The sequence below is a fragment of the Paramacrobiotus metropolitanus genome, unplaced genomic scaffold (assembly GCF_019649055.1).
Source record: "Paramacrobiotus metropolitanus isolate TYO unplaced genomic scaffold, Prichtersi_v1.0 Parri_scaffold0000148, whole genome shotgun sequence".
Lineage (NCBI taxonomy): Eukaryota > Metazoa > Tardigrada > Eutardigrada > Parachela > Macrobiotidae > Paramacrobiotus > Paramacrobiotus metropolitanus.
The window spans coordinates 30394-49949 of NW_026570368.1; the positions used below are offsets into that span (position 1 = coordinate 30394).

The 19556-nt window shown below is 43.4% G+C and overlaps 2 protein-coding genes and 1 long non-coding RNA gene across 3 annotated transcripts; 2 read left to right on the forward strand and 1 right to left on the reverse strand.

Annotated features, from left to right (window-relative positions):
- Positions 1 to 2919: 2919 nt before the first annotated feature.
- Positions 2920 to 4870, forward strand: LOC129599564 (uncharacterized). The gene is made up of 3 exons (XR_008691922.1): positions 2920 to 3334; positions 3555 to 4313; positions 4385 to 4870. It is a non-coding gene; the product is annotated as an uncharacterized LOC129599564 (long non-coding RNA).
- Positions 4871 to 7269: 2399 nt separating this feature from the next.
- LOC129599567 (atrial natriuretic peptide receptor 1-like) lies at positions 7270 to 14172 on the forward strand. The gene is made up of 22 exons (XM_055497852.1): positions 7270 to 7602; positions 7786 to 7849; positions 8691 to 8992; positions 9090 to 9172; positions 9515 to 9595; positions 10092 to 10238; positions 10326 to 10376; positions 10521 to 10703; positions 10779 to 10914; positions 11016 to 11100; positions 11226 to 11289; positions 11366 to 11515; positions 11581 to 11751; positions 11987 to 12263; positions 12341 to 12632; positions 12690 to 12764; positions 12830 to 12899; positions 12972 to 13046; positions 13126 to 13313; positions 13424 to 13572; positions 13753 to 13836; positions 14108 to 14172. The coding sequence occupies exons 1-22, from the start codon at positions 7281 to 7283 to the stop codon at positions 14170 to 14172; spliced, it is 3114 nt and encodes a 1037-aa protein (XP_055353827.1). The 5' UTR covers positions 7270 to 7280.
- A 536-nt stretch (positions 14173 to 14708) lies between these two features.
- LOC129599556 (uncharacterized) lies at positions 14709 to 17427 on the reverse strand. The gene is made up of 2 exons (XM_055497844.1): positions 15688 to 17427; positions 14709 to 15226 (listed from the first exon to the last, which is right to left on the reverse strand). Exons 1-2 carry the CDS (start codon positions 17266 to 17268, stop codon positions 15014 to 15016), a joined length of 1794 nt encoding a protein of 597 aa, XP_055353819.1. The 5' UTR covers positions 17269 to 17427; the 3' UTR covers positions 14709 to 15013.
- Positions 17428 to 19556: the final 2129 nt, after the last annotated feature.

Genomic DNA, 19556 nt, shown 5'->3' on the forward strand with positions numbered 1-19556 from the left:
CAGGTGTGCCAACCGTATGTGTATTCACGGTAGGTCGTCTGTGACCGGCAAAAATGTACGGGGGGACAAGGGGGACATTTTTGCCGGTCACAACGTTCATCAGTTCAAGTACGGAAGATACCGGAAGACAGACAGCATAGCATACCTCGTAGAAATTTAACAAAACTTGAAACCGCGGTCTAAACCGGGTGTCTACACGCCTTTTCCCTTTTGGGTGTGGGCGAAACTATTCTATCATTTATGCTGCTCGTTAACCCATCAGTCATGACTACCGGATGTCTATTACTGCAACAGGTGTCTAGCGTTAAATGTGATTCCAATTTCCAATACGAAAAATTACTGTTTATTTTTTATTTTCGAACAACAGGTGCCTGATGTGCTGTCCAGCATTCAAAGCAACACACTCCGCCACTGTTGCTAACCCCGAAAGCTCTATGGACCAGCAGGAGCGCCCGGCCTTACCAGATTTGTCTGCGTCACGGCGCCGAAGTCAAACCACACGAATATCGGAGCCCAAAGACAGCAATTCTTTGCACGACTCGGATTGTCAGAACGGTAGGCGTACCTTGGCGGTTAGGTGCACGTGCTGGCGTTCCTAACCTGCTAGAGTATAAACAAGGTTCATAAAGTAAAATTATGATTCCCATCGATAACGCCTGTACATTACGCGTGTGAAAAAACTCGTGAAACGCAGATCAACTGTACTGGGTAGTGGGTACTATTACAATAACGAAATGATTTCTTTCTCTGCTGGTTCAAAGAATCGTTCTGAACTCTTGCTGATGTTTTTGTCGCAGAAGTGTTTATAATAATAATTGTAATTAAGGTAAGCGTCACAAGTGAACCGGCTGCTTGAGCTTAATTGCACTTGGTTTTACAGCGTTGCCAGCTCCAGTAGTGACTCGAGTACAGCAGGGCGAAAAAGAGGCGCAGAAAACCAGTTATCTCATTTCGGAGTCTGTCGAAGACCGTGCAGCGGATGTAGTGATAGATCCCACTGGACACCGGCGTACCATGGTAACCACAGATGCCGTAAACGAGCAATATTCTGCTGCTGCTTCCAGCGACCACATCATCCGTCCAGCAGATATCCAGGAGCCGCTTTCACCCGTTCAAGCCGGGGCAGACACCACTTCTAATCATCGGCATACCGGCGCTGACAGCGAGCCAAGCGCTAAAACGATAGGCTCTTCAAGAAAATCCGTCTTGCAAGCGCGTGATATGGAAACGAACAAGAATAACAGCCGGTACCGGAAACTGCAGTCCATAATTCGGGAACTGCGCGCGCAAGGATTTCCATATGAAGCAATCATGCAGCAACTCGATAAATGCTTTATGTCCGAAGGCATGCCATAGTTTAAGCGTACGGCGCTTTTGCGTTAAAAAGTATGGCCATTTATAATCAGCGAAATTTTTTCGAATGTTTAGGAATTTGTAGTGGGTTACATTAATTTCTTTTGTCTACAAGAAGCTAATATTATTTTTCCTCTTTCATAACGTGATGACGGCCGTTTTTGTGAAACAATAATTATGTAGTAACTGTTTGGCTTAAGACGCTCCTCGTATCGCAATTCTGCCGCTATGATCACGAACGCTTTTCTGCCGCTGCGATCACGAACACCATATTAAACGTCTTCTCATGTACACTGAAATATGTGGCATATGTGACATGCCCAGCACGCAATGCAGCCACATCAGCTTATTCTCCTTGTCATCGTACCGTTGTATGAGCATTGTCTTTTTTTAAATTAACAGTTTACTACAGCACACAAAATAACTCTGAGTATTTTCGTAGACCATCGCAACATGAAAGTTAAATGCGATATTACAAAAATTGAAAAATAAGAATAAATTTATCCAAGAAAAGAGTCGTGCGCAAGAGAAATTAGAAATGATTTAGTAAAGAAAATTATTTTTATTCTTTGAACAGCGTCTGCAACTCTTCAGTTCACCGGCCGGAGTTCAGCCACCGGACTGTATCGACCGACCGTTTTCAGTGCCTTATGGTGACCGGTTATAAGCGTTTTGGACGAATTCCGATATGACGGACAAAGAAAACTTGTTTAATTTTCTCAAATCCAAACAGCGCGCAGTAACGAAACTGCACACATTTTCAGAAAATTGATCGGACGAACGCGGATCACAGGTCTGGTATCTTTTCAGGATCTACAAAAATGGACCCAAGTCAATATACTGCTGGTATGGAACCACTTCCCGAATTAAATGCCCTGCCAACAGTATTTCAACCAACGCGTGATACGGAAGACCTTCAAAGCTAGGCAGAAGGACTAATGCAGGATACCATTTCCGCGGACTATCAGGTTGAGCGCGCAGTAGCGCCTGTGCATTGGGTGGACGTATCTGAGTATCGGCACTCTGCCGATCATACGAGTTATTTGGCCATTTAACCATCGGTGTTTTGCAGTGGTGGATCGTTCCGTTTTCAACACGCACGAAATGCTGCGTCGAGCACCCAAAATCAATTATTAGTCGCACTGAACCGTCCTTTCGATATCGACGACATTACCGTGCTGCAGAAATCCGTCCATTTCCACATCGACACCATTCCAGGCGTCAACTCGTCCGCCGGCAGCTCTATAAAGATACATTGTCACTTGTCTGCTTGATGGACAAAATAAAAGCCCTTGGAAATAGTTTTGATGTTTTCGCAGTTTCACGATCTAAACGGACAAAATAAAGGCTTACAACTTATACTGCAAATTAAATTAGGTCGCTAAATTATCAACTCCACCGTTATCGAATATTGTACTTCAATGAGCGTTCTAATCAACAGTTTAGTTGATAAGATAAGGGACAGTAAACACCGTCTAGAGAACCAACCGATCATGCTTGCCAATTCGGATTATAGCTCTTATACGAGTACGTGTTATGAGTATGCATCTACCAGTTTACGCTGATGTAACCCTGTCGGCTGCCATTAACGTTAGCTTAAATTCCTTCAATGCGTATTCGGTACCCTGCACCTGATCAGCCGTGGAAATGGTATCCAGCCAAACTCGTTATGGATCGCTTGGAAGGTCTGAAGACCTTTGGGGCAGTGGAGGTGGCGCGTGCCAGTCACCTGCTTCGCGAACTGCTTCCACGCTATCAGATTCGACGATCGCCCTCGACTACGGATGTACAGGCTCGAATCCTCCGTCCGGGGCATTTTTTCATTACGCTGAACAGTTTGTGAGACCGGTATCTAGCGGTGATGATGAATAAGTCCATTACCTCGCGCCGAAAACCCGAAGTACACCAACAATGCCTACTGATCCAATATCTCCCCTACATGCAAAGACGCCGTGACAACTACACAATACACAAAAATGAGGTAATGCGGCAAGCATACGTAAAAGAAATGCTTTCGTTAATTCAGATTTTGCGTAAAGAACGGTCATCGGCTTTGTGGTACAATTTCACTTTGGATGGCTTGAAGAACCGACAGCTGACTGAAGCCGTCTTTTTAGTTTTAAAAAAATTTTATTCGAATGTTATTTGATTGAACTCTTAAAATGGTTACTTTCTTTCTTTCTGAAATAAACTACTTGTAGGCAACCGCCGTTAAATTTAGCCAGACAGACGCGGGCGCTAAAAATGAAGTGGACATAGATGCTTTTCCGGGCAGCGAGCGCGGTTTAATACTGCACGTTGTGGTTTTGACGGAAGTCTTCCAGTCACTGGATTCCATCCATCAGCAGACATGTCGGGGCGTCTGTCGACTGTGGGAGGATTAAAATTTTCCGCAAGTTGCTCGGCAAGTTTGTGTAGCTATGCCGCCACCGGTTTCATATTTGGAAACCTACCGTTGTATCCTGAAGCAAGTTACCAGCGCCACACGGACAATCTGTCTGCGGTACCATGAATACAATCAGGAGAAAGCCTACACCCGACTGGACAGTGATACACCGGCCGGACAAATGATGCAGTATATCAAAAGAGTCTTGCAAACTTTTGGCGTCCACATTAATCGTTTGGTGTTATAACGGCGCTCGTTGCAGATGCCGCAACAGACGTATTCGCTGGCGGAAAATATTAACGACATTGCGAACTTATACTCGGGTCTGGCATCATGTTGTAACCGGATTATTTGGCAAAAATATTGCCTGAGCTACTCAAGTGTTTCGTTTGAGTTTTCTCGCGCTGTTATCAGCCTAAATCACCTTAATGCTGCACAGCTATGGGAAATTTTTGAAGCGCATTTAGACACCACCGTTAAGCCGGAAGATCTGCCGAGCATATCGCGGTTGGTAACGGATACAATGGTATCCTGCATTAGGCAGTTAAACCAGATAAAAAGATGTATTATCCAGGTAAACGCTTCTTTAGTGATACGTAAATTTTTCTGTATGTTCATGTCCACAGTGTGATCGGTTCTCTTCAGATTCTCGAAAAATGCCAATGTGGTGATCCGCGTTCATCGGCCCATTATTGAATTATTCCAATATCACGTGGACGCTGGACAACCTGGGCAGTTTAGATATCACGAAGCTGAACAAAATCTCCTTAAAAGGTGTATCACTTTGTATCCCAGGCAACGATAACAAATGTATCCGCGGAAGCGTAGATGCGTAAGAAGAATTATCCGAGGAGACTTTTCAGAAGAAATTGACAGCCCGAGAACGGATTCCATGAAAGAGTAGAGTGGTATTGGTGCTGCTGCTGTGAAAGCTAGCCGTGCCCGTGCACTTCTTAATGTAGACAATTGCTATTATGCCAGATGCTTGAAAGAATCCCTGTTTTGTGGTCCTTTGAGTTTTTGTTATTTCGCGCATTTTCCTATAATATTATCTTCAGTGATATCTCTTAGCGAGCATGGTTGTGCTGTGTTCACCGGTTTATGCGCATTTTAATTTGTAAACATCTTGGATCTTCCGGCGAATAGGTATAGTATAATTGCGGTGAAGACACCGTAAGGAAACAACACAACATTCTCGCGGTTCTGGTGTTCCTGCAAGTTGTTGCTTTGCTTCGCGATAAGTATACAAAAACTATCCTTGAGAGTCCTGGAACAGTGATAATATTCAGGTGCGTTTTGCAGTGTAGTTCATGCGGTGCCTGCTAATACACAGAACTTGTAGGACCTTAGAAATTTTATAGTGCACTCACTGGCCACTGAGTAAGCCGTCAGTGTATGTACATACTCGTTTAACTGTGCTGTGTACTACACCAGACTTCGATAATTGAGGTTTCATCTAGATATCAAACCTTGCAATTAACAGGTAACCTTTACGCATTTAGCTGGCGAAAAACCACTGGCAAACGTCAGGTCGACTGATATAATTTTCTTGAGTTCGAGTCGAATGGAAAACTCAGGACTGAATGTCAGAGCAGGAATAAATGTTGTACTTTTGGACGCTCTTTGCCGCATTCCAAAGCTCTGTTGTACCGCATCCGGGCCGGGTCGAGTAAACGACAGCCCCGTCACACATGCTCGAACCTGGCCTCCCCGCCGAACCGGGTCGACCCAACAGAGGCACACTGTCCTGTCGTCGCAGTCTTCGTGCTCATTGGTCTACATGTATGTGAAACAAATCTTCGTTACTGAATCTCCCCATCATAACTAACCAACTGATACCCCTTCGTTTTGTTAATAACTTCAGGTGGTGCCTTCCGTTTAAACGTCGGTAGTCGTACCCCGACATTTAAATACGGTCGCTAATCGTATGGTTTCGTTTATACCGCAGCGTTCTTAATAATCGCAGTGCGCACCCATGGGTCTGAGCTTACAATGATACCTGTTAACTTAATACAATATTCTGACTTACTGGGTTGTTTTAAAAAATAAAACCTCTTTCGCACTACCTTGACCAGAGGAAACCTTATACGCACCCTTGGTAAATTTTGGCATGGATAGGGTCAGCCAAAAACGAGAGTCACTCAGTTTAAGTACGAGTATGTAATATGCGCGGCGATCGAATTTGCGCTAGTAGTGACTCAACGACCCCGGGGCAGACGCCGACAGACAAGTCATAAATGCTTGATGGAAATCGCTCAATGTAGGTAGATAATTGCATTTAACATCTCAGTGTGCGAGTATCTTATCACCCTCCTTTTGTGTGCTCGTGGATAACTGATAAGTCAGCTACTCTTCCGTCAAGAAATTAAAGTGGATGGTCGACTGTAGGCTTCCCTTCTTGTGATACTGCTTCCCTTCATGTGATACTCTGGCTTTCACAGGCACTTCATTTTTTGCTTGGATATAGTAAAATAATAATATTTTAATTTTGATGCTGGGTATATATGTAAATATTTGTTTACGCTGTTGGCTTGTATCGGGATGCAGAAGCTTTTGTCTCCGCAAATACTCGTACATTTTGCACTGTTTGCGCTTCAAATGTTTATATTAAGTACTGTCGCCTGGGAGCAGTTTCAAATATTTAACTGACCAGAATTAATCTAGTAAGACCAATCATTTCACAATATAATAGAAAAATTCATGGAAAGTAATTTCGGAATCGTGTTAGCTAGATAATACTTATAATTTAATTGCAGTGCTTTGCCCTTCCGAACCAAGTTAGATGAGACGTATTGGGTATTCAATAATGCGGCATACTTAGTAATATCGACATTGACCCAACTGCTGCGATATTCAATGGCGGCACATTTACATAAATGTGTTTGCCATGTCACCTTAGTAATTATGATGGCCGTGAGATGTAATTACAAGTTCATATGGATCCGCACCGGCAATCCGCCACTCTTCCCGGCAGACGAAAGAAACAATAATAGATATCATATGGCAGCACGCAATTATATCGGCTCCGGGTTCCTTTCCAAGCGTTTACCGTTCGTCGTGATGGATAATTGTATCTCAACATGCGGCCGTTCAAACATATCCGGATATGACAGACAAAATCAAGATCACCTTGAAGATTAAATTTTCGGCCTGGGAATTTAAATAACACGAACAATTTTAGTTATTTCTTCCCTGTTCAAATTTCCAACTGGTTTATGTGGTTTCTATTAGCGCGTGTCTGTTATGGTACGAGAACTTGTAACTGCCAAATAAACAACCTCAATTCATAAAATGATTGTTCTGGAGCGCAGCGTAATTATAAAGCCATATGAATGCTAATACTGCGGAAATGCCCTGCAGTATGCGTTCCGTTAGGGCTTCAAGCGACTCCGAGATGTGGAGTTCCGGATTGAATATCAACTCTTGGTGGAGACGAGTGTTTCTTATTCCGCTGTTGACACGTCAGTTTTCTCGCAGATGTTTAACCTCTGGAAGTCAGATGTAGCTACAGCATCTGTGTTTGCTGTTTATGCGCGCCACCATGAATGTCTCGCAGTCCATATTGAATTCCACAGCGGTGTGCAGTGTGGTTAATCTGGAAATCATCACACTGGCATTTCTATATCCGGTCAATCTGGGATCCATGCCATACGTTGGGCCGGCTTATCGCATGGCACTGGAAACCATCCGGCAGTCGTATCCCCGCTTGAACATCACGCAGACGATCATTTCCGATAAGAAATACAACGAGTGCACTGCCTTTGCAACCGATGTTGTGTATCTTACCGCGGAGCATCTTAACGCGCAGCTTGCTCCTGGGAAACACCGTGACAAATGTTCTGCCAGTGTAATGCTTTTTAGCGGTAAGTGGCCATTTCAAAACTAAATCGTGTATTCGGAAGTTCAAAAATTGCTACTTGTTGATTATGTCATTCACGTCCTAGAGCAGTTATCGTCTGAGTTATGCAAAACTTTTCTGCAGGCTATAGAAATATTCTAATGAAATAACAGTTCTGCCTACTTCGAGTATTATTCATTTCTCTTAGGATGTGCCGAAATTCAAGAAATTGTTCCCTACGCGACGCAACTGGACAAGCTGATAATAACAACGTGCGTAGCATCAATATTATATTGTACGGTTTTGTAGCACGGGAAAACACGGGATATGGCCCGGGTTTGGCTCGATTCTCAGCTTCAAAAACCGATTGAAATTTGTTAAAAAACTATTTTTTAAGTCGTTTTTTAACACCCAGTTACTAGAGTAGGGAAGTCTTATTAAACTGCCTGAAAGAGTTCTTTTGGGATACAAGATTAAAAGTTAAAAAGGCTCAATAAACATCTAAGACTACGGACAGATTAAATTTCTGGGACTATAAGTCTAAACCCTTGTTTGCACGTTCATGCAGCAGCGACATTAAAATTATGGATGGTCATCACTATCTTGTGCTTGAATATTGGCAGTGGCCTACCGAACACTGAATTACTTCTCACGTGTAATCACACTGTAATGTGATCCGATGTTTAATTCTTTACTTTAACCAAGGCTCAAACTCAAACTACTTTCAATAGTACGAGACAGTAACAAAGCATATGTAACTTTCGAAAAAAATTTATTAACATACTTAAAATGTAACCGAAGTAATAGAACATTTAACTAAAAAAAATGCAAAACTTTTCTGATAACTTAATGTACCTATGCATTTAAAAATGCGAAACGCTTCCATTTTCCGTGTAACTGTGAGTCGGTGCCACCCTGGCTGTTGCTTTCCGCTGTGTGGTGATCATATTATGTCCATTATGGTACGTACCTACGTACTCGTACGGTACATCGTGATCGCGAAGCACTCGTTTTCTGCTTATTATCACCGGACATTAGACATGCGTACGATCGTAATTTTGGCTAAGCAACTGCTTGGTAACATTTTTATCTGATCTTTATTACTGTCCGTAGTGTCGCAACTAACCCAACTCTCCGTAAGAAAACAATAACACCCACATGGATCGGAACAACGTGCAATTCCTTCCAAGTTTTTCTGAGTATGGTGTTCCGTATAGCGCAAAAGTTTAACTGGACGTCCGTGGCCATTGTAGCCGATCTCAGTGCCAATCCGGCTTATAAGCAGTTGTCCGGAGATTCGGCTAATATTCTAAATACAAATGGCCGCCAAGGTTATCAGGAATCATACAGTTCCACGATTATTACCAATGCCGAGCGGACTGCTATGCTTCGCCGGCTGAATGATCGAGCTCGAGGTGCTAATGCGTGTACTAACCTAGTATAACATGAGCTACGTAGTGTTATTATGAATAGAAGCAGTGGTTGAATCGTATTAGAGTCCTCTGGTTGCAGTCTACGTGTACTATGGCGATTTCGGTGAATTTCGGCGGTTGTTATTGGCGGCATCAAATCTCAGCATGACCAATGGCGAGCATGTAAGCAGCTAGTTACAGGATAATTTTTTCCTGGTTAAATGTTTTATTACACCAGGCAGACAACGTGGTGTAGAGAAAACGGTCTACAATCATAAATTCACATGTTTTTAATACGGTATCTGTGGCAATCAGTTACTGCTCTGCTATAAAAATTAATATACTATTAAATGGAGCGGGTTTTTCTGTATATAGCGATATTTTCCCGGCGCTCATACGAATATTCCACAGAAAGACGTTAACTTGTTAAGCACAACTTAATCGGTAGCTGTTGTTAATTCTGAAACAAGTACAGATATTCTTTACTTCATTACCAATAAAAATGTGGTCAAGTTGTTCTACTAGGTCTACATACCTATGGCAGGATTTAGAAAAAGCAGAGAACCCGGTTATTATTCATGGGACAAGGGCGACAGTGACGACGAGGTACAGCATGGTTTATTTTTTTATAGATTCTTAAAATTGCTACGCGCTAAACGCGTTGTTAAAATTCAGTATTATTCACTCTGCCAGTCCTTGATAATGTGTCCTGACACCTAACACGAAAACGACAAATTCGTTTTACACTATAAGTGAAATTAATACTAATTTACTTAATAAAATATAGAAGGAAAAAGCAGGCTACTCGAACCATTCCCCTGTTCTTCTGCCGTCAGCCGGCTGGCGTTTTACGTTGTGGCTAAACATGGTGCTTATATACCGCGCCTGATTTAACCATATGTACTGTCGTAACGTCACACTCCAGCCGGGTGACGGTAGCAGTGGCGTGAATTGGTTCGACTTTCATGGTTCTCCCCCCTATAATATGGAGTTAGTACTTCTGTAATACTGGATAATTGAAGTTAAGGTTAATACTTACTACTCATCATCAGTACATTCTTGATATCACATACCCTAACAAAATCCATATTCGGAAATGCAGATTGTTAAGCAAGCTTATCGTTCCGTTCTGCTGATGGAATTCAACGAAGCAGTTTACGGGAAAACCAACGGATCAAGAAATTTCTCCCAGGAAATGATTCAAGGATCCAGGGAAATGTTCAATTACACGTACAAGCCTTTCGAGCGGGTGAAGATAATTGAGGACGAAGAAATCAGCACCTCAATTAGCAGCTCACATTACTGAATAATCAGCATACCGCATGTTCTCTTTCAGGTGACCCCACATCCGGCAGCCACGTATGAGACGATGCTGATTCTCGCACAGGTATTGCAGTTTATGACGAAGCAAAATTGTATTCCGAGTAGATAACTCATTCTTACCATGCTACCAATGCTGATCTGCGTCATACTCAGTCATTGGCATTTCCACTTGATACGCAACATTTGCAAGGAAAGGAAATTACCATAGGTAATGGAAGAATTGCGCTCGACCGGAAATCAAGAAGTGTGGTCGTCTGGGAGAAAATTAGCCAAGCAGTTCTGGAATCGCACTTTCACGACTGAGATTGGAGATGTTTGGATTGATGAGGTTGGCGAGCGTTTGCCGGTAATGAGTCTGACCCAGCTGGAGTGGAATTCGACGCGTGTCCGAGTAAGTAAAAGGTCTAATTTTTCACATATTTTGATAGATAGTTATTTATTCACAGAACAATTGATTTATGCGTAGACGCTATATGTCCTAAAAGTTCCCGAGTTTACTCTCGTGGAAACGGGCGAAGAACCCCGCTGGTTAATTCCATGGCCGCCACCGAATGAACCTCGGTGTGGATTCCGTGGAGACGCCCCGATTTGTCATCCGAAAGGTGAATCTTGCGGAAATTCACGCTATGCGAAAAAAAAGACCGAGTTCTACACGAGTATTATATATTACGGGCCATGATGCAAATAATAATTATTTTCATAGGTGCTCTGGAAACCATAATTGGAGCTAGCGTAGGTACCGCCACTGCCACCTTATTCTTCATATTTATTGCCGCGGTTTTTGTGAGGTATGTGACTAAAGTACTGCATTTTTGTATTGAAAGTAAGTTTAACCGTTCCCGGACCGAAGGCTAATATCTATCGGTCTATGCTTCCACAATATACTAGTAATAAACATGGTCAATAATTACAGACGTGCCGCGCACAACGCCTCCATTTCCGATGCGTGGCGGATCCGATACGAGCAACTACAACCGGTAAAACAGAATATTCCACTAAAACGTTTTAGTAGTTATTATAAATCATAGAAGATCAAACCGCTATTAAATTTAGCTGGAAGATAAGGAAGATCGCGTGAGGATATACCTTAAGCGCAACCAAATGGTGTGGATAACACCGGTGTGTGCCGCCACCGCATCCGTTGCCGAAACTGCATTGCCGTTCCCCCATTTCAACAATCCTCTGTTGCCATTGCTAAAAACGGTAAATGCCGGTATCAGTTTATTCTTCTCATAACTCAGTCAGTGGTCCGTTTTTATGTGGAATAGATACTTGAAGTTGACCACGCGAATGTCTGTCGCTTCGCTGGATTGTGCTTTCTTGAAAAGTCGGTGTTGCTGGTTTCCGAGTACTGCCCGCGTGGCTCTGTGTTGGAACTTATGGCCAGGACCCATTTGGAGTTTGATTTGCAGGCGTCATTTTTGTTTGATTTACTCAAGGTAAAGGAAACAGGGATGTGAATGTAATGCGAAAACCATATCTTATGCAAATGTAAATGTGAAGTATATAAATACCATATACCCTTATATGATAATACCATAACTGCATAGTATACTGCATTTTATTTTCTTGTACTTCTAAGTAGTAGATTTTTATTTTTATACCATATCTACAGAGTATATTTTGTTTTTCTATACTTCTAAGTTTCTAAGTACTGTGATTTTAATTCTACAGGGCTTGCAAGCAATTCACCGGTCTGCCGTAAAGTTTCATGGATTTCTCAACATCCACTGCTGTTTACTGAATAAGCATTTTAGCCTAAAAATTGGGAAAACCGGTCATACGCAAATCCAGACCGTATTAACACGCAACAGTACCATTCTCGAGCCTGCTAACCACCACAGTACGAGCAACCAAGCCGTCCACGAAGAAGGGCGAAAACATGACATGTTTACAACTGGTCTTATCTTGTACCAAATCATTATCCAAGAGGAACCGTTGGATACACTAGGTCAGGGCAAAAACCACAGTTTTTATTAACCAGTTTAAATTAAACTGGTTCAATTGATTGACCTGATTCTTGTGCAGAGTTTATGCATAAGCGCATCGCGGACCATTCTGAAAACAAATTCAGCAAACTGTTTCCGGTATTGGTCAAATGTTTATCAGCCAATCCGGAGGATAGACCGAGTGTGGGCCAGCTGCTGAAGTTTTGCTTTTTTGGCCTTGGAATGAAGGACAACGAGAACCTGGTCGAAAGGATCGTTCGCCGTTTGGAAAATTACACGGACGAGCTAGATCGACTGGTCGTCCTGCGCACCATGGCGTTGCTGGATGAGCGGAAGAAATGTGATGCTCTTTTAAGGGAAATGCTGCCCAGGTTTGCATAGTTTATCTACGCATCATTTTTTCACAATTCTGAAATGCTTGTGTTTAGCATCGTGATTGAGCAGCTGCGGAGAGGCATTGTACCGGATGCCGAAATGTTTCTTTCCTCCACAATAATGTTTACGTAAGAATCTTATTCCGCATTATTGCAAATCCGGCAACGATCGTAATATGTACGAATTTTCACAGCGAGATCGGAGGTTTTGCGAACATTCTGTATGCAGCGGATCCGAAAACTGTAATGTTGTTCCTAAATAATGTGAGTGGAAGATGATTTTCATAAAACAGGTACAAGGTTCCCTCCATACCAAATATTATGATTTTCGAGTAGGTGTACACTTCGTTCGATCGCATTGTGGCATCCTATGACGTGTACAAAGTGGAAACAATCAAGGACTCTTATATGGTATGTAGTATCAAAAGTCACGATGGTCTGTTCAAGAAAATAAACGAACCACATCGAAAATGCAACAGCGTGTTATTAGGTCGTCAGTGGGATACCCGTACGCAACGGAGATCTTCACGCGCAAGAAATTTGTGCGTTAGCCATGGAAATGTTGGGAGAATACAGAAGTATGGATACGGTATTCCCTGGTACATCACTGCGTGCCGGGATCCATAGCGGCATATGCGCGGCCGGGGTGGTCGGACACAAAGTGCCCCGCTATTGTTTGTATGAATTATTACACCTTAACCGTTTTTCGTTGTGATTTGTGAACAGTGTGCAATATTTTACCCTGTCTATCTACAGCATCCGTTAAAACATTATTTATTGTTATACAGATTTGGAGACACCGTCAACACGGCATCGAGAATTTTGACCAATGGCGCTGATGGAAGGATTCATCTCAGCAAGAACGCCGCCCAGCTTCTGCCGGGAAACTCGCCATATAAGGTGCAGGAACGTGGATTGATCGAGGTCAAAGGAAAAGGTCAACTGCAAACTTTTTGGCTGCTTGTCTCTTCGGCACAGATGAATGCAGCTGATCCGTTAAGGTTGTTGTCTTAGTTGTCAGCAGCATATGCGTACGTTCGCTTTTATTCGTGCGCTGTTGCACTAATTTGGATAAAGAATGATGTGTAATGTATAACTCACTCGTGTTCTGATTTAGCCGAGGTGTTTCACTTTCCCGATATGTTGGTATGTGTCAAAGTTGTTCGCCATGCTAAAATGGGCGGGCTGTTTAAAACCAAGAGTACTGGATAATAATATTAATACTTTGTAATAAGGCGAAAAGTAAAAAGCAACATAATCGCAGTAGAGCTTGAATATGGTCCAGGGGGACCGGGTGGACCAAAACGACTTAAGATACTTATAAGACATTCTTATGGAGAAAACCGTGCTTTACCACCCGGTGAAGCCGGTGGTCAAATTGGTCATCATATACGTGTTCACGGGTCTGAAGTGCGCAATCACACAGTATATTTACCATTTAGCGATTTAAATGCTTTATTTATATTGACCAGTGGTCATCAGCTCCCTGGACAAGATGCTGAGCCGGGATGGTGAACCATGCAGTTACGTTAATTGATCGGTTGTTAGTGGCTAATTAATCAACAGCAGTTATTTTATGATTAATTAAAACAGTTACAGCATATTTCAGTTACAGCATATTTTGTGTCCGGTCGTTTCTGCCGGAGTGTAAGGTCGTATCCGGTCGTTTCTGCCGGAATGTAATTTCGTGTCCGGTTGAGAGGCTAAAACGACCGGCGGTCGTCTCAGACGACCGGTTGTTTTGGTCGGTTACATACGTACAGTGTCTGGAGCAGACAAACGCTGATAGAATCGCCGTAGTCAACGCAACATTGATCAAAGGAATTCAAGAATCAATTACGAAGTACTTATACAACCAACCGTCAAGCCGAACGGTGCGGCAATTGTGAGCTGTCTGCATGTGTCATTGCGAGATAAGGCTGTGCTTATGGATTTGATGCACGCTCTCCATAGGAAATTAATTTAAATTAATTAGTTATTTAAATTATTTAATTTAAATCAGTAGAGTTAGGAAATCATTTTTCAATGGGTATATGCCAATACTTTAGGACGTGACTGGTTCACTTGGTTTAAATCACGTTATTCAAGCGAACAAGCAAGCCGACGAGAATAACGACGACAGTGCTCGGAACCAAAGTCGCTACATTCTGTAATCTGCGTTGGAAACTTGGACATACACCGGCACATATCGGACATGCTTATTATGCGTTAGTACGGGCAGACATAAGATATGGAAACCTAAGTCCGAGATGTCCCTTGTATTATCTACATACAGATATACAAGCACGTTTGCAGCGTTTCGCAAATTTCTGACTCGTTTAGGCGCTTGAATCACACGCGTTTTCAGATATTTACGTACAAATTAGCCCTGAAACACATTAGACCGCTTTTATCTTTTTTGTCAGGGGCTCATCGTTTTCTCTGGTTGCCGATGGCGCTTCGCTCGACTCTTCCGTGCAACACGACAGGACGTACAAACAGATTCCGTTCAGATTCCGAATATCCAAACTGTCCAGAGTGTCCAGCGTCCAGTCTTGCTGTGAATACTGCGCAAATGGTCGCGGATCGCAGCTCTGGTACTCCCTCAAAGTCTACATCACAGAGTTTAGCTGCAATTTGAGTACTGTAGAGTAACCCAGCACTTGACAGCTTTTTTTACAGCTCAGAGAGACGTACGCTGTACAGAGTACGAGCACATTCACCATTCACATGTGCTGCCTGCGACTAGACAGGCAGCACATGTGAGTGCAGCGCAGTCGGCTTTGAGTCAGCTGAACGTTTGTCAGTACTACAGTGCCGTATAGCTCATATCGTACGAAAAAGCTGTCAAGTGCAGGGTTACTCTACAGTACTCTGCTTAATACAAATCACCGCTTGGCTCGCAACTAGCACACCCGAACTGACCGGTTTTGACAGTTCTGAATTCGTAATAAAACGTCATACTGACAATGTTAAAAGATAAAGTAGAACGATGAATACACGACATTTTATAATTTATTTTATTCAACTGACCCAACTTGGCCCGGCAGGGCTGTACAACAAAAAGCAATACCTTTATGATTCGACGGCAGTTCCTAATGGACTGTGATTCAATCTGATCCATCCAGCAGGTAATACGTTCCACGTCTAACGGCTGCGTGTCGACCAGACATTTTTCAAAAACGTTCCAAAACTGGACGGCGCAGAGGTTGCGCAGATCGAATACTGCCCGCGGAATGCGAAGTTTAAGGAAGTATCTGGCTGGACAGTACATACACAGGGAATAGTTGGTCCAAATTATGCGATCACACCAGGATCCTATACGCGAGTACGTTGTGGTCAAATCGTCAGAATATGCTCGCAGTGTCTTGTCCCGGATTAGCACTTCCTGCTGATAGTTGTGAAACGGATCGTCGTGCTCAATCCCGTCGATGCCCGTGGCGGTTGGGGACAGAATCAAACGATCCAGGCGGATTGTAAGGGCTTGCACAACTTGGCCAATATAGCCGGCGCTGTTTTCCACTGCTAATCGGTCACTGTACGTACCCCGGATGGAGATTGTACGCGTGGCCGACGTTATGTGTTTGAAGATGCACGCGTATGCGCTAAAATTAGTATTCCAAGCCTCTTCGCCAATCAGGTCATCGTTTTCGTTCAGTCGTACATGAACATCGCGGCAGAGCTCCAGTGATGTCAAGATAGCCTCCCAAAGATGACAGGTTCGCCTGCAACGCAGCCGCGCGATAGTGTCGAGCATTTTGAAGATCTCCTTTAGAATTTCCGGTATTAGCATCATTGCTGGGTTTTCGCGGCTCTCTGCTTTCCTTCTTTCTTCCTTTCCGCGCGAATTTCCTTTCAGCAGTGAATCACTCCATCTGTAAGCCAGATATTGCCTGAATAAATCCCTCAGATCTGCCACAGGTACCGTTTTACCCTCGACCATTCCGAGGGCTAGCAACCGCATGCGTAGCATCCGCAGTTCCTCCATTTCTATGCCGCGGCGGAGAATGTTGGATACCATGGATTTAACATGACCATCCAGTTGTCGGCCCAACTGCACTGCCGTTCTTCCTTCCAACGGTGCCCAGTACTTCTCCGAGACCCAACAGCAGCGGATCAAGAAAAAACCCGGGTCAAGTTTATTGCGTTGGAGTTCTTCTAAGGTCGCTGGCCGGCGCACTTGAGACAAAGGAAGCAGTTCGCGGCAACACTGACCGGACAAACTCACCTCGACGAGAACGAAATCCGGCGGATTTGAACGTAATGCGGTGATCTGGCCGAACACGATCATAAGAAGTTTGGCTGGATACCATATCCACGGACGACGGGGATGATCACGGAGCAACACTTCTACGTCGGCGTGATCATTACCTGCCGGCGCGGGAGACAGTTTTTTGTTTGCCATACGATAATCACAAAACACCGGCAATAAATTTCCCATAATGCCCTCCTCGCCAGCGCAGTGAAATATTCTCCCGTATTCCACAGGAACCGCACGCTGCCCCGGACATTCAAAATCCACGATAAGACGCTGCGCACCTCCGACGGCATCTTTCAATCCGATCACGTGTCCGTGCTGTTGCAGTCCGTCGACATCCACGTCAACCGCCGTCCATGTGTGTACTGCTCGTTTATTGGTTTCATATATATGCATGATGAGTCAGGCAGATCTTCATGGGAATAGTTAAATTTTTTATTATGATAATATTCACAAGAAGCAGCCTTCTAACTGGCTCCTAGTCTGAGAACTGACAAAAATCAGTCTGCTGTGTTGCTATTATGGTAAAGCTAAACGTACTGCAAATTTGGTCCATAAGCCTTGTTTTCCACAGTAATATTAGTAGGTAACTACGTGCATGTCTCTTGAACAGTGCATGTCTCTCACAATTGCCGGCAGCAGTTCCAATGCACTTATTATCTGCAGTAGTACTGGTTGTGGTGATATATACTGTGAAGTTCATGTGATCGTGTCACGTTGTGGTTATGCGATTGTTTCTGTTGTTTTTGTACTGCCTTGTCGGTAAAATATCCGAAGTCGATGGCATGGCCGTGCTGTTGCATTCCGTATGCTTCCATATTTACAGCGTTCTTTCGTACGGAAGTTTTTTCATTCGCTTCGGTTTTCATTAAAACCCAATAAACCATATTTACGTACAGACTGTACGGTACATACTTACTTTGACTAAAACATCCACCTAGGCAGTAAAAGCAGTTTTGAAAAATACGAGAGCTAAACAGCTACGGGCAATATGTATTACCTTTCAGGCTAAAACGCTGCAAGACACATATACTAAGCGCTATAATTCAATTTTCTGTTGTCTTCTTTTACTACTAGTACTTCACTTTCAGGAAGCTGGTTGCTGATTCGTCCTCGGCGTTTCCACTGCCATCGACGGCAACTCGCTATCAAATCACTCCTCGTCCGAACTGTTACTATATTTCATGCCTTCCGATGGCTGAGTGCCCTTGCATTTGCCTCGGTCGTCTTGCACATACTGCGACAACGCCGTAAAACAGATTTTGTTCCACTTTTCGATATCCAAATTAGGTACTTAGGTTGTCCAGTGTCCATTTGCTATTGGAATAGCACGGAAACGAACGCGGGTCCCCGGTTTGGTAATGACTAAATGGTCGCATAGCCCCATACCCAGCTTTCTGTACGCAAGCGGTGCAGTGCACTTGTACGAAACGGATATTTTGAACTCAGTCGTACAGTGCACTGTGCTGCATTCATACTGAATGTAGAGATGTTGGGTATGCGACCATTTCGTCCTAAGCTGTGTAACTCGTGTATAATTTGTGGATTTTTGTACGTTCAAGCTGTTGAAATTTTTCCCGTCATCACTCTCTCTCCCACCGGAAGCTGCACCCATAATCGGTTTTCACGCAATTGTATACTATCATTTGACTATAGAATTACTTAGAACAAGGAAAAAAAGGTTTGGGTTACGCTAAAGATAGTGACCGTTTATGTACACCGATTTTTCACTATGTACCAGCACACTTCCCTTAATTTTATAGGAACCAACGCTCATCTGCTTATGTTGCATGTTTTCCTGAGGTAAAAGGAATGCAAGGAAAGGCAAGTAAAAAGAAACCCCAAGCAGTGTGTCGGCTCGTCTACCGTGCAGGCACCGACCCGGTGAGAGTAGGTGATCAACATGTTTATATGGTAATCAAGCGATACAGCACCGCGTTTAATCGGAAGCCGTATTTCTTGGGTGTGCTTCTTATATCTGGAAGCACCGCGATTGTATTTTTAACGCCCTTGTGTGTTTTGGTGCTCTTCGCACCGGCGAAACACAATGTGACCTTATAAAACTTTGTATGTCGGCGCTTGCTTACGCACTTTGTGCATGACAAGTAATGCTGACAACGCTTCATATGCAAATTGACATTTTAAGGAATTATGCAGCTGACCAACCACTTTTGACTCGTTTTTAAGTGTGCCACATTTTGTGCGGCATCTGCCAAATTTTATCGTTTGCCAGTTGCCATAGTCTCAGATTTATCGCTCGCCATGCCATTGGCAGTGCCAGTGGCAGATGCCACTGCCAGGTTTTACACCCTGCCCCTCCCGGTTCGGAATGGATGTGTGCAAGTGTTACTTCAGAGTCCAGACTAACGGGTTTATGTCACTGGTGAGGGTTGGACAGAGTGGTTTAATCCGTAATTAAACACGCATTATTTGTCATAAAAAAACTAATTGTTAGGACAACTTGCTGGCCAATCACCGTAATGGGATTACCAATTCACGTAATACTCACCATATACATGTCACCGGCTCCTGCCTCCTAAAATTTCGTTTATTGCAGAAAGGCTGCCTGTGATGATATGACACGCCCAATAATGCGATTGATTACGATCGACTCATGCTTGTGACTGCAGACAGTGTGACTACTGTGATTTTTGTTTAGACGTTCTCGGCTAAATAAGTTTGTT